General features: G+C 40.8%; 1 protein-coding gene across 3 annotated transcripts in view; it reads left to right on the top strand.

The window, feature by feature from the left end:
• Atp13a4 (ATPase 13A4) overlaps positions 1-15,811 on the top strand; it is a 118,506-nt gene that overhangs the window by 62,043 nt on the left and 40,652 nt on the right. For all 3 annotated transcript variants that reach the window (XM_055625155.1, XM_055625156.1, XM_055625157.1), the window contains exons 9-13: positions 7,517-7,651; positions 9,955-10,125; positions 11,140-11,297; positions 11,885-12,073; positions 13,959-14,020. In XM_055625155.1, the coding sequence (XP_055481130.1) occupies positions 7,517-7,651; positions 9,955-10,125; positions 11,140-11,297; positions 11,885-12,073; positions 13,959-14,020 (715 nt within the window). The remainder of the gene's footprint in view (positions 1-7,516; positions 7,652-9,954; positions 10,126-11,139; positions 11,298-11,884; positions 12,074-13,958; positions 14,021-15,811) is intronic.

Below are 15,811 nucleotides of genomic sequence, written 5' to 3'. Positions count from 1 at the left end.
CTTTGTGCTGGTGTGTTGCCTTGCACTTTTGCTAAGAGCCTGTTGTCTATGAGGTGGACCGGTTTCTGGACTCCCTGTCCTACTGTACTGTTTTATTCTCTTGTTATCCCGGCAATAAATCGTATTTATAAGACGATCTGAATAAGTAATGCGAGTGCTTCAGTTTTATTCTCTTCCAATGCTACTTTGATGTATAAGACCTTCCCATCTCTTTTTAGGGTTATTATGGATCATTAATTTGGAATGATCTAGAATCACCATGGAGACAAGCTTCTGGACACACCTATAAATAATTATGTAGATCAGGCTAGCCTCCCAGCATGCCTGTGAAGAATTACCTTTCTTATGCTAACTGAGGTCAGAAGATGAAGCTCTTTAACAGTGGGTGGCATTATTCTGAGGTCCTGGACTGAGTGGAAAGCAGAAAGTAAACTATTCGGCATTTACTAGCATTCCTCTTTTCCTCCTTCCTGACTGGATGTAAGGTGGCCAGCTGCCTGAACCCTTTGCTGCCAGACTTCTCTTCTGGTTGACTGTATTCTCTCGATCTGTAAGCTGAATACACCCACCCCCTTCAGGTTGCTTATTGTCAATTATTTTGTCACAGCAAGAAGAAGAGAATTAAAACAGAAAACTGGCACTGGGAAGTGGTATTGTTTCTCTGATAAACATGGCCATGTAGGTCTCTAAAGGTCTTAGGCCTTGGAAGTTATGTAGTGGCTAGAATGTGGAAGAGTCTGGTGCTGTCAGGTAGAAAAGTCCTAGCATGGTGGAAACAGCTTAATGGGCTGTTCCGAAGGAAACCTGAAAGATGAGAAAAACAGACAGTGGTTGACTAGCTCATGAGGTTTCAGAGAGAAACAATGATTCCACCAGCAACTCAGCTGGGAGCTGTTTGTGTGATATTTTGGCCAAGAATTTTATTTCATTCTGCCCATGTCTGGAGAACTTGAGCTAAACTGAATTTAAAAGTAGTAGACTAATCAGTTAGGTGGAGAAGATTTCTTGACAGGAAAACAGTCATTGGCTGTAGCATGGCTATCTTTTATTGCCCTTATCTAGGTCTACAGTGAAAAGGAGCAAAAATTTGGACAAACAGATGTAAAAAAAAATGTGCAGTTGGTTGGGGAGGAATAGAGATTGACTTTAGAGCCAAGATACATACTGAAAAAGAGGTTATAATTATTAAAGAAAAGCATCTTCTTCCACACTGGGACAATAAGAAATGTACCATTGTGACAAGACCCCATTCATCAAACTTTGATACTTGAAATGCAAACTTATTTGAAAGGAGAGGGCTGAAACTGAGAACGTAGCTAACAGGAATCTTTGCTCTAGTAAATCAACTGCCTAAAGAGAAGTTTCTCCAGGGTCATCACACAGAAGGTGATGTGGCTGAAGTCCAGCCTATATCTCAAGCTGGCAGCAGAACTAAGCAACATTGTCCATATCTGATTGATTTTGGAGGCATGAAAGATACAATGCTGAGGGGGGTCATGGAATCCATGGTCACAATCTATGGCTCCAGAGCGCTGTTGTAGGAAATACGTGGGAGGGTCAGAGTCCTTGCAAGGACCCAAAGAAGAGATTGATTGAATCCATAGAGTCTAAGTTTCAGGATATATATCAGGATGCTAGGGCAATGCTATCTGAGTAGGAAAGTCATAAGCATGGAGTAAGGCTGGACTAAGAAAGAGGTTATGTGTGCTGTAAGTGATGGAAGAGGAGGAATGTGGTTACCCAAGCTCTGTCTATCCCATATGATTACATTATGAGCCCCAGATGCTGGATATGGAATTTGATACTTGCTCTGCTGTGTTTAGATCTATCTTGCTTCACCTTGACCATTCCTTGCTATGGAATCAGGATGTTTAGTGTGCCATTGTATGACAAAAATATGTAACTTGATTGTGTGTGTGTTTTTTAAATGCTCACACTTAATAGTTTATCTTAAGTCTTAGATAAGACTTGGACTTTGGGCTTTTAAATAGTATTGCAACTGTTGAAGACTTGGAGACTTGTAGAGACATCCTAAATTTATATCAAGCAATGAACTGAAAAGGAAACATCTAAGGGGCAAGAGTGGTGTGTTGTCATTTAAGATGATGTATTCGAGTAACAAGTTGATAAGGGATGGGCTGTGATGGTGAATATCGGTTGTCAACTTGACAAGATCTAAACTCACCCAGGAGTCAGTTCTCTGGGTACACTTGTGAGAGGTTATCTCGGTTTAGTCTTTGAGCATGTCTAGGAAAGATGATCTTGATTAGGTTGACTGAGGTGGGATGTCCTACTTAAACTGTGGGTGATAGGATTCCATGGATTGGGGTCTTGAGCTGAATAAAAAGGGGAGAGTCAGCTGACCTCTTTGCTCTTTGACTGTGAATGCCCTGTGACCGGCTGTCTCTGGCTGCTGCCACTATGATTTGCTCTTCATAATGGACTGTGTTCTCTTGGACTGTAAGCCCTTCCTCCCTCCGGTTAGTTATTGCCAAGTATAATGTTGTAAAAATGGGAACATATAGTAAAAAAAAAAATGCAGACACTTTTCAAAATGTCTAAGAATATAATAATTTATTTATTTGATGAGATTTTGATTAATATGACGTTAAATCTTTAGGTCAATTGTAGAAAATTAATGTATTTACAGGTTTGAATATTTTCTTCATGGATGGAGATTTCTCTATGTCTTCTTTGCTTCCCCTCATCTGTACTTTGCAGTTGTCAGTATATGGGCCTCACACATTCTTTCTCAGAGTTATTCTTAAGTATTTCAGAGTTGTGATGCGATTATAAATATCCCTAGAAGTAAATATTTGTTCATTCTCTTCTTATCCGGAGCATGCATTTACTGAGAGTGCCCAGCCAGAGTGTTAGGGATCTTGTTTTCACATGTGAGTCTTTGTTCACAGGCATATTCAGGAGCATCCTTAGTGAAGAATTTAAAATAAAGTAAAAGATGAGTTCTTGATGTCACTTCCAATTTGAGTTTAGCTGTAAATTTTTTATTTTACTTTGATGACTGGACTTGAGTTTCTCGTTCATACTGAAAGTTCCAATTCTCAGTGATAGCAGAGAATGGTTCACTTGTTTTATTCGATGAACACAACAACCTCAAGACAACAAACCAGCATTCATCAGTGAAGCAATTCTGAAAAACAGTTCATAATGTTTTAAAGAGTTCCCCGCCCCAATTGTGATATCTCATTAGAGTCAGAGCCAAATATACAATTTGATTTAATAAATTATGCTTCAGTGTCATTAAAAATAGTTCTCTGCATGGTTCTGCCAGCAATGTAATGGATTCATTTCGCTCATTTGTTTTAAACTTTCAGTGTCAGCTTTTCAAATTTATTTTTATTTTACACAGATACTCTAAAAATATCTCTATGTTTAAAATTTAAATTCATAAGATATTTAGGAGAGTTCAATTCTTTTACCTTGGTTCTTCATCATTATCACTTTTGTTAGTTTTTAATTTATTCTTATATTTAAGAAGATAAGAAAATTCTATATACAGTAATAGCTTATACGCGCAAATAGATTACATAATTGCACTGTCAATTTTTTATGAACAAAGACATACTGAATTTAACTGTTATTTACACATGGGTATTTATATGGACCTTTTATGACAGACTATATATACGTTATACATTGCTTATGAATGTATAGACCTCTCATGTCGCTTCCCATCATAAATAGTGCTACAATAAAACGTTTCTACATATGTCCTTTTATCTTTTAATCAGTGTATCTTTGGTATAGATTTTGAGAAACAAAATATCTAGATTAAAGAATAAATGCATATACATTTTTTGCTAGATAAATATTGCCAACTTTCATTCAGTAAGAGATTGTGCCATTTTGCATTTAGATTAGAAATGTGTGAATGCCTATTTCCTCACTGCTTTGCCAACAGTGTATGCTGGCAGATTACTTGATTTTTTTTTTTCTAGTCAGAGAGGAAAACGATGTCATCTCATGTGTAGTCACCTACCTTTCTACTCCTTTTGTACAGAGAAATGGTAAAAAGAGAGCATTCTGTTTTCCAGGACGACTTAAACATAAGTTGCTGAGGTTGTTGAGATAGCTCAGTTCATATAGCAGTTGCTAAGCAAGCATGAGGAGTGGAGTCCTGCTCTCTGGAATCCATGTGAAAGCCAGGCACATGTGGAAGTTGCCTGAAATCCCAGCGCTCAGGAAGCAGAGGCAGGAGGTCTCTGGGCAAACTTGTGACCTTCATTGGAATCATCAGCTCTAGACTCAGCAAGGAACCCTGCCTCAAAAAGAAAAAAAAAAAATTGAGGCGAAAGTAATGGAGAATGACACTTGGTGTTGTCTTGGAGCTTAAACTTGCACACTCACATTTTGCCCATGTATCCATCTGCCCGCATGTATTTCATACATACAGACACAAAAGAAAAAAAAAGAATAAAATAGTTCACTGTGCATTTTTTTTTTCTTTGAGACCGGGACATTCTCTTGAAGAAAGCACAGTGTCATCAGGAAGCTGATCGACACAAGTCAACAATTCCTGGTCTGCTCTTTGTCACGCTTTCTTAGTAATGTTCTTCATAGGGAAGGGATCCAGGATCACACAGTGGTGGCGTTTGCCATTTATTGTCAGTATTTTTCAACTGTTTCTTCCGTGACCTACATTTTCCCACTCTGGTTATTTTGTGAAATGTCCCTATGTTTGGCGTTGGCAAATCACAGGTATGTATGTGTGCGTGTGCGTGTGTGTGTGTGTGTGTGTGTGTGTTTGCTCCTTCCCTTCAGAATGTGCATAATTTAAATTTGTTCTATTATTAGCGATGTTAACTTGGGTTACTCAATTATACAGTATCTGAAAGTTCTTTTCTTTTGTAAGTTTGCTATTTTTCCTTCTGTAACTAATAGTTATTTTGTTGAGAAATATTTTGAGACTTATATAAATAGACTCCATCAAATTTTCACCCACTAGTTTTATTTTTTACAGATGTTTCTTGATTTAATTATTACTTTTATACTTGATAAGTACAGATTTTCCAATTTGAACTTCTTAATTATTTAATTGCCATTTTGTTGCAAGGAAACAAATCTATTTTTCTTCCTTCTTTTTACCCACTAACTTTTCCCATTATGAATTCATGAAACCCTACTTACTCAATCGCTATAGCTTTTTATTATTATTTACATTGTTGAAATCTTTACAGATTTGGGCAGGCAGGCCCCTTTGGTGACTCTTGTCTCTTTCTGGTGTGTCTCCATTATTCTTTGAACATTTCCCTATTTAATGGCACAGAGAGTTTCCATCTTACATTATGCTTCCTTTGACAGATTGTAATCAGTTTTTCCTTTAAACAGTTTTCATGATTTTATTTTGGGCATGGGGGGAATGGTTAGATTTGAGAACCCAATATTTAAGTGTAGCGTGTGTTTGTCCTTATTAGGGCACCACTGCACTTAGGCTTTTTAAGAAGATCGTATTAGAGAGTATATATTAACAACAGGCCAGGGTCACAGTAATATGTAAGTATTCCTACATACTTCCAAGTTTGTATGTTTATCACTTCTCTATTGCTTTATTTTATCTCTAACTTCAAGTCACAGCGACCTTTCAAGGTTTATTTCCTTCTGTACTTGAACTTCATTTTTTTCCCCTGTCAGATATTTGGTTCTCATTGAGTTCAGTAGATGTGCTTGCTGGTATCTGTTCAATCTGGATGTGACCAATTTTCCATCATTATTGATGCTTCACAAAAACTCCCACTTTAAAGCACCTTTATTACCTCTCAGACCCCAACATTACACAGTGAGACACTGCTACCATTGCTCTATGATATCTACCTGGGCTCTCTCTGTCAATGCCAAGGCCATGCATATGACCTTTCATGCCTCCTAGACCCCAACACCACCAGCAGCCTGCAGTCCATCTTCCCAGTCACTTGCCTAGATTTGTTTCCTGTCACTATGATAAAATAGGCTGACAAAAGCAACTCACAAGAGAAAGGGTTTATTTGTCTCACAAGTCCAGGTTACAGTCTGGTGGCTTGAATCAAAGTGTTCCCCATAGACTTAGATGTTTAAATACTTTGTCCCCTGTTGGTGGAACTGTTTGGGAAGGATTAGGAGGTGTGGTCTTGTTGGGGAAGATGTACCACTCGGGGAGGCCTTTGAGGTTTCAAAGCTTTTGCTATTCCCAGTGTGCTCTGTCTCTGCTTCTCGCTTATGGTTCTAGACGTGAGCAAGCTCTCAGCTTGCTGTTTTAGTAGTCATGCCCGCTTGCTGCCATACTTCTCTGTCTTGATGGTGATGGGCTTTTATCCCACCAGAACCATAAGCACTAAATAAACCCTTTCTTTAAGTTGCCTTGGTCATAGTGTTTTATGGCAGCAATAGAAGAGTGATTTAACACACAGCCCTCACTGTGAAGAAATAAAAGTAGCAGCAACATAAAGCAGCTAGTGACATTACATCTACAGTCACGAACAGAGAACAGTGAATTAATGCCTGCTAGTGCTCAGCTCCCTTTCTCTCGATTACTCAGTCTAGGCACCAGCCCACGACATGTTGTGAGTGTCTTAGCTACTTTTTTATTGGGCTTACAGTTCCAGATGGTTAAGAATCTATCACCATCATGGTGGGGAAGTGTGGCATCAGGTAGGTATTGTGGCAGGACCAGCTGAGAACTTACATCTATAACTGAAAACAGAGATCAGAGAGAGTAAACTCAAAATGGCGCCAAGTTGTTAAGCTCTCAAAACCACTCCCAGTGACATACTTCCTCCATCAAGGCCACAGTCCCTAAACCACTCAATCAGAGTGACCAACTGGGGACCACACATTCAAATGCTTGAGAATATGAGGGATATTTCATTTCAGTCCCCATAACGGATCTTCTCATGTGAGACTCTCACAGATATTCCCACAAGCTAACTTAATAGTCCTTTATGAGACCTTTTTTTCCAGATGATTCTAGGCTGTGTTGAGCTGACAATTAAACTATCCCTCACACCTGCCTATAGACTTATTCTCATGAACTCTTTGAGAGTGAATAAGGAAAGAAAGAAGTTAGGGCATCCAGACAGGTAATCAGAAAAGAAGGAAAGAGGAAATGAGTCCAAACAAGCAGTTTTTTAAATACTTAACATGCAACGTGTGTGTGTGTGTTTGTGTGAGTGTGCTCATGTGCATGTGTGTGTTTGTGTATGTGTGTGAACTGTTAGTATCTAGCAATTTATTAGGGTTGTTGTACATCTCTTCTTTGAAGATGTCTTTCTATATGAAAAATATTAGCATCTACTATGTTTTCTGAATTTGTCATTATTTTTTCTTGGCTTTTTCATCGTTGCCACTCTGAGTTCTTTGTTTTAGGCTTCCTTCCTTATTTTTGTCTTCAGAGTTGGACCCAGTGTTGAGGACTGGCGTCTCTTTTTTGACATGCTTTACTTGCTTCTCCAAGAATCTCTAACATGGAGGGGTGGGAGATATTTTGTGGGAACATAACCTGACTCTTACCTCACACTTTCAGCTGGAGCCCAAGACCTGAAATCCCGCCTCCTGGTGCCTGGAGATTTATTAATTTTGACAGGGAGCAGAGTACAAATGCCATGTGATGCCATTCTGATTGATGGCAGCTGTGTGGTGGATGAAGGCATGCTCACAGGTATGACTGGACCTCCATGTTTGCAGCCTCTACTGGGATGGCTCAGGGTGTGTGTTATCTTGGTTCTGGCTGGTTCTTCCTCTACCGGAATGACAGTTTTGTTCAGAGCAAGGTATGAGGCTGCTGCGTGACCTTCCTGCTCCTGCAAATCTTGCTCAGTCCTGTCTCTGAGAGTTCAAATTAAAACTATTCATGCCCTCAAGTAAGCATAACCAGAACTTACTGAATAGGTAGCATTTTCTTCTTAAACAAAAGGTTGACAACACTCTCGTTTTACCTTAAAAATTGTGGGGATCACCAAATCTTTCAAAATCTTATCTTTTCTTAACATATTTGTATAAAATGTCCCTTATAAAATTGGAAGGTTTGAAAACCATCAATGATATCCTGAAATTTACAACTCAAGCCTTGTATCCTAGATTGAAAATGTTAGAAGTCCATGATGCAACCTTGGACCAATCTGACACTTGCAGAATATACACCAGACATTTTGGACTAACTTTATTTCATTTCTAACTAGCACACTGATCTAAGGGGTGGACGTTAGAGGTCATCCTAAATCACAGTCTTTGCAACTAAAATAGAGAAGTGACTCAGTCAAGCTTGTACCATTGTGATTTCACACTTGGGAAGCATAATAATGAGATTTCTGTAAGAGGAGTATGTCTTTTCCAGGGATGAAATTAGGACCAATAGTGGCACAATTATGTATTGTGGTTCCTATTAAAGTCCATAGAAAACCCATTTCTCCCCAGCAGGCCCAACAGGCATGAACAGAGGGAAAAATGTTTATCTCCCTCCCGTATAAGCTTACGGATAAAGAAGGTGGTGATCAAGGCAGACCATGTTTATTTCCTTTAAGAATCCACAGATTCATAAAAACCCATCAATTCTGGGACTTTGCTAATGCCCAGTTCTTTTTTCCTAATGATCGTAGCCCTGATGTAGACTTTTTACTACCTGCTCTGAAAAGACCAGTTGGAGGCTCTGAGGGCTTCTTTCCCAGACCTGTGTGTGGTTGCTTCTGTAGCATCGGACTTACCTTGTCCTCACAGAAAGGCATTCCTCTTACCACACTGGCACAGCTGCCAAAGTCACAAGTGCCATATGCAGTGATTCTTTCTTCCATCTTAGCAACTGTTCTGTCTTTTGAACAGTTGCTCTCTGTCCCCCAAACTCTCCTTGTCTTGATTCTCTAAGACCTTGCTCCCTTCAGGTGCTTCTAGCACCAACCACGCCCGTTCAATTAGTTCTTCATCTTCTCTTCCTCTGTTTCCCTAACTGCTGGCACTGGTCAGGGCTATATCCTTGTCTTTTCCTCCTCTTACCCGTTGTTTGATTCTTAAGTAATCTCTCTCTCTCTTTCTCTCTCTCTCTCTCTGCAACTTTAATTACCACACACAAGCCTGTGAGCTCCCACTAGATGTCTTCAGTCAAGGCCTCGTGTGAGCTCCAGGTCCACACAATTTTCAATTGCGCACAAGACCTTTCAGCATGGTTCTTCTACAGTTAGCTTCAGTCCCCAGTGGCCCAAAGGCAATACCCGATTCTCTTAGAATCCACACTTTCACTACTGTTTCCTGCTTTCTGCTCAGCCCCTAAGCCTGGAACCACGAAGCTGTTTTAGTTCCATCTCTATGACCTGATGATATAAACATTCCTTCTATTTTTATAGCATCTTACCTTCTTGTTTCTTGAACCTGCTACTCCCTTTCTACTTCCACTACCTGTGCTGTATTTCAGGTCCCATCCCTTTCCACTGTGACTTCTGTGATCAAGTCCTAGGTGTCTGTACACCCACTGTCCCCACAAGACTTTAAATTATTTCTTGTATTGTGGGGTAGAGAATTTTGCTTTAATTGGATTATTACTCTACAAACCAAAGCAGTTTTAACCATCTTTCTGCCTCCTGATACTAGGGCCTACAGAAAAGAAAATTAAACACTTAACCACGTCACACTTGTGGTTCCCTGTGTTTGAACATCTTCATAGGCCTCATGGCTTTGCATTCCCTCTATCCCAGGTTTTATACCAACCACACAGCTTGCTCATCCATAAATGTCTTTTCCAACCTATTTAGATGCCCATCTTTGACCTAAAATAATATAATATTTATAGTATGACATTTTACATATTCTGTTACATGTTACTCTTCTCTTCTAAAAGTACAGAACTCTCAACAACAGGGACCTATGCTTGTATCCATAGGCAGCTCCCGATGAAGTTTTGTGACACAGGAGAGCATGTGGGTGTGATTTACATGGGGAAGGCACTGCGCCTTACAACATGACATTTTCCTGCAGGAGAAAGCATCCCAGTCACAAAAACTCCTCTATCCCAGTCGGCAAGCTCTGCACCCTGGAAGATGCAGGCTGAAGCAGATCCCAGACGGCATGTTCTTTTCTGTGGTACAGAGGTCATCCAGGCCAAGGCAGGTTGCTCCGGGACCGTGAAGGCGGTGGTCCTGCAGACAGGTGAGCATCTTCTCTGTAAGCTATTTGCAACGACACCTTCCTGCTTAGTGTGTCTAGTCCCTTACGTTTATTGGGTTGCATCCAGTCTTTGGGTAGCACAACAAACACATGTAAGTCTGTGTGTGTTTAAGTGCTGACTTGCTGATTGAAGGGTGGCATGTGCATCTTGGTGAAAATTGTGACACAGATTACAATAATCACCCCTTATGTGATGTGCAGCTTATAAACTTTCTGTAGATCAAGCCAGCAGCAAAGAGGCTCACCGATTGCCCCCTTCCTCTATTGTGTATGTGAAGAGTCTAAAGCTACACATGCCAGGTGGACAGTTGGAAAGTGATAAGCTAATAAGTGACAATGCTGGGCCAGAAACTCGGCTCTTCTGAGCAGAATCCCAATCTCATTCCATGTAGGAAGCTTGAAACTCAACAATGTAGTGGTGAGAGCTTTTGGAAAAACGAGTGCATCAGTATTTACTGGGCCACTTCATTTCAGCTGAAGCGAAGGGTACCTGTAAGTGTGTGTGTGCACACTCACAGGGCCACTTCTTTAAAATTAAGTTGTGCCCTGCTCTGGGCATGGCTCCCCATCTCTGGTATGCACTGAAGTTAGAAGCAGAAGGGAAGAAAGCCAGGGAGAGTACTAGGCTAGGGGAAAGCCTATGCATTTCCATTCTAGCCATATGCATTGCTCTAGTTATCTACTATTTTATGTGGGTTTAAGCTTTAGGTTTAGATTCTTTACAGTAGTGGTTTCCAGCGCTGCAGCCTTTTAATATAGCTCCTCATGTTGTGCTGACCCTGCACCATAAAATTATTTTTGTTGCTACTTCATAACTCTAATTTTGCTACTGTAATGGATTGTGATGTGAATGCTTTTGGAGACAGAGGTTTGCCAAAGGGGTCGCAACCCACAGAGTTGAGAAATGCTGATGTAGAGACAATCAAGGCAATGTAGATATTTAGAAGAATACCAGTACCAGCACTGAAAATTTGGGATGTGTGTTTGTCATTTCAGGATTCAACACTGCAAAGGGGGACCTTGTGAGATCCATACTTTACCCCAAGCCCATGAATTTCAAGCTCTACAGGGATGCCATCAGGTTCCTCCTATGCCTTGTTGGGACGGCCACCATTGGCATGATCTATACCCTGTGTGTCTATGTGCTCAGTGGGGTAAGCTGCCTTTGTATTCTTTCTCTCTATCTATCTCTTTCTTCTCTCTATTTTTTTTTCTGTATGTTGGCCTTCGTCAAGGACATGGTTTACAAACACACTTCAAACAAGCCAAACTTTCAGGCCTGCCGACAGACACCCAGCTCCACATATGAGCAATCAGTTGCTCAGTTCTGAGATAGCCATCAGATCTTGTGGGATAGTGGGGGAACAGTATGTTTACTAGAATGCCAGCATGATTCTATTCTCGCATATTTTCCCATGCTTTATGCCATTTCCACATTCAGTATGAAAAGTGAAATATTTTTATAAAAGTAGCATTTTGTAGCTATCAGAGGACAATCTCTAAGTGGAACAAGATGTTCAGTGTTGGCAGAGTTACAGTGAACTGGTGAATCAGAGGTGACAGCAGAACAGTTACAGGTGTTCTCGTTGTACTTTGGAGAGAAGATATTGTGAGCCATGATGGCCAGACCCTTTGGCCTATTGATGTCATTTCTCAGAATAAACACAGAAGGCGAAGCGACATTCTCCAAACTGTCCGTCCCTGTTTTAATTCTAATGACTGAACACCCTTTCTTTTCCAGGAGCCTCCTGAGGAGGTGGCGAGAAAAGCCCTGGATATTATCACCATTGCTGTACCTCCTGCCCTCCCTGCCGCCCTCACCACAGGCATCATCTATGCCCAGAGGAGGCTGAAAAAGAAGGGCATATTCTGCATTAGCCCTCAGAGGATCAATGTATGTGGACAATTAAACCTTGTCTGCTTCGACAAGGTATGTGTCTTTCATCCTCACTCCCAGGCCATTTATCACTGCCATTGTAATGGATAGATGCTGTTCTCTTTAGTGAGGCAGAAATAATAGGTCGGCTATGAGCATCTGACCTTATTTTATCTCTAGTTGTGTGTGCGTGTGAGATCTGGGAAATGAATTTTCGTGACCCCAAGCTTTTGAAAAGAGGGAGTAGAAACTGAATCAATGGATCTTTTAGGTCCTTTCAGCTGTGAGTCCCTGAAAAACAATGGATCAAAATATACTCTGTTCAATGCAGTCAAAACCCCCACAAAGAAACACACACACACACACACACATGCACACAGGCACACACTTGAAGTGAGTTATTATGTTTTCTGCTGTATCCCCAATGCTTAGACTATTGCCTGGCAACTGAGTCAATGCTCAATAAGTATTTATTGAATTATGGAATGAAGGAAAAAAAAAGCAAGGGATTATTTAAACTATGTGTTAGTATGAGACTCTTGCTGACAATACAGCCATGAAGCAAACCCTTACTCTATGTTCTCAGCTGTAGTTTATGTTTAAAATTAATTCTTTGTTGTCTGCCACTCCTCCCAACCAGTCTCTCACTTCCCTTTTTCTCTGTATGTTTGTTTCCGTTATACACAATAAGGAGGGGATAAAGGTGGGTTGTTTAGAGGACTGGATGGAACCAGTGACAGCATAAGGAGATGAGCAAAGCCCAGCATCGTGGCAGGACAGCACAAGATAGTATGGCTTGGATTCAGGCAAGATGCTAGTATTAGAAGAGAGAGGGTGTTTGTGAACCTTGAATATCTAGTCAATTTCTTTTAATTATTTTTTGGGGAGTGGTGGTGGTGAGGTGAATATAAGATGAAGTTTGCAATGCCAAACATTTGAAATATCTAGTGCACTGACAATAAGTCCATTCTTCCTCGTCTACTCTGTGACCTTCACCATCATCCATCTTGAGAAACATTTTGCCCACATGGCAATTCTGTATCCACTAAACGGTGCATGGAAGGCTGGGAGCATTGATGGGACGAAAACTGCATTCTATAATTACTGGAGAACCAGAAAGTCACCATGACCAGAGAAGCATCATAAGGAAAAGCAGTTTACTTATGATGTCATATTGTGAATCTGAGAAAAGAAAATGGAAGGGGTAATTGTAATGTAAATTTGAACAAGATGCTGAGCAGTAACTATGCGTCTTCTTCATCATTATTATTAGCTCTCTCTCTGGGCTTCCTATTATATCATTTAATATTCAAGACAACTCTATGTGATTATGATCATGTTGTAGATAAGGGTTCCAGTGTTGAAGGGATTATGTGATTTTTTTTCACTCACACAGATGGTATTTCAACTTAGCTTGAGTTCTTGGTTGTTATACTACGCTGAGAAAATTATCATCATGTACTTTTTTTAAACCAAAAAAAAAAAAAATCAGATGGTAGGCTATTTCTTTATTCTTCTCCAATACAGTGCTGTGAAGGCAAAATTTCAACTGTGTTACTGAGTTTTGATGATATTCTTTTAGCTTCTATGGTATAAGTAGAGATTCACCCATGTTATTGTTTTAACAGTCTTTCCAAAGTCTCACCCTTTCTTCCATCCATCATTAGACATTCAACATGGTCCCCTGGGGTGAAAGGAGAGACTCTCATCTTTTTTTTTTTAACCACAGAGGGCACAAAAGTTGACCACCAGTTCATGTTTAAATTCACTGCAACTTTTTCCTTAGAACCTGGATATCCACCTCATTGTGGTCTTCTTTTAAGCAACCATGTTGGCAATATCTTTCTGATGTGTATTTCTCGATCAAAGTGTACCTTATTTGCCTTCACTACTGCCTGAGTAGATCTTCCGTGTAATCCAAAGACTAATTTCTGTTCAGACAGGCACCTTAACGAGGGGTGGCTTGGATCCTTGGGGAGTTGTACCCTGTGACCAGAATGGGTGAGTACTCTGACTAACCGCCCTGGGATTTCTTTGCCTCATTCCAGAGCCTCTCATTTACTCTCTAGACACTCTGGGCTTTGGCTTTTGCTGAGCATTGATTACTGAAGTCTGATCATTTTATTTCTTCTCTTAGAGTTTTCCAGGTCTCCCTAAACTTTCCCATTAACCTGCAATTCATCCCAGCCCCATCACCCACAAACTGATGAGGCAAGGGCCCCATTTGCAAAGGCTCTCCAACATGAACTTTGCTTTAAGCCTATTTGTCAGAGGCCTGACATTGCCCCAGAGTCAATCAGTAGCAGATCTAGACAGTCCCAGGACACTGTCCTCTGTGGAGGTGACATAGGAGGAAAGGGCGATGCTGACTCTGTATCCTGCTTTTCAGGAAGAGGAATGCTTATAGGACAGTAGCCGGTGTACTCTGTTTCTCAGTATTCTGATTCTGGGAGTGTTATCCTCTTTCTGCCAGAGTCTGCTCACGGAGAAAAGATTCTTTTGTGTTTGTGGATCAGGGTCCAGAATGTGGGGGGTGGGGTGGGGAGAGGTGTGAGTAGAGGTGGCCTTTGGTGGTGGCACTTTTGAGCTTGCTGTCTTGGAGATATGCAAACCTAGCCCTCTTGTGGCCACATCTGAACTTGCTTCCATGTCTGTGGATCTCCCGCAGTGTCACCTACACCATGGTCAGAACTGAAGTATGGTGCATGTGGCACAATATTGTTTGAAAGTGAAAGCATGTCCTTCCAACTTGAGCCAAAAAGTATTCCATGCACACAAGGCTGACTGTAGTTCTTTTTGTAATTAGATATCTTAGTTAAGTCTTTGAGAATTTCACACAGTGCATTTTAATCGTATTTACCTTACCCCATCAACTCCTCCCTGAACTATATTCCCTTCTCTGCCCACCCAACTTTGCGTCCTCTTTTTTTCTTTTCAAGTATATCATGAAAAATTTGTGATTACAGTTTTTGTACAATATGCAGATGATACACATATCCATAAAAGGCGTTTTAGGCTGTGCATAGTGATACAGTCTTGTATCTTTAGCTATTGAGGAGACAGGAAGATTGCAGCCTCAAGGCCTGCCTGGGCTACAGAGCTAGTTCAAAATCCAAAAGATGCTAACATGAGAAGAGGGAGTGCAAGTAGATTCTTTTGTGTGTGTGTGTGTGTGTGTGTGTGTGTGTGTGTGTGTGAGAGAGAGAGAGAGAGAGAGAGAGAGAGAGGATTTCTCTGTGTATCCTTGGCTGTCCTGGACTCACTCTGTTGACCAGGCTGGCCTTGAACTCACAGAGATCCACAGGCCTGTGCTTCCCCAAGTACTGGGATCACAGGCGTTCTCCACCGCTCCTGACTGCAAGTAGATTCTGATTGACTCTGAGCAGCAGATCTTGCCTCTTCATAGGGAGAAAGTATTGTCAATTCAGATAGTCTATGATGTGACTTTTTTTTTTCCTCCAACCCGGTTATTGTGCTACATATCTGAAAAAGGGCTGCCCAACATGGCCAAAGAGGACATTCCTCTAGTGGGGCCAAAGATGAGCTCAATGACTTACTCTTTCAATTAGTGAAAGAAGCACATGTGCAACAGTTGAGTTTCATTTCCATTGATTTTAGAGAACGGTACTTCCTATGGGAAATGATGAGGAAAATAGTGGCGATGTGGATGTAAGATACCAGGGTTGAGTAGGGGAATCACTGAGGCCTTTCCAAGGATGATTTGTGAATTTTCCAAGAATTAACCCATCCATCCATCCATCCATCCATCCATCCATCCATCCATCCATCCAT

Source organism: Psammomys obesus, unplaced genomic scaffold (assembly GCF_907164565.1).
Source record: "Psammomys obesus unplaced genomic scaffold, mPsaObe1.curated_primary_1811, whole genome shotgun sequence".
NCBI classification, from domain to species: domain Eukaryota; kingdom Metazoa; phylum Chordata; class Mammalia; order Rodentia; family Muridae; genus Psammomys; species Psammomys obesus.
This window is presented reverse-complemented; position numbering and strand designations above follow the sequence as displayed.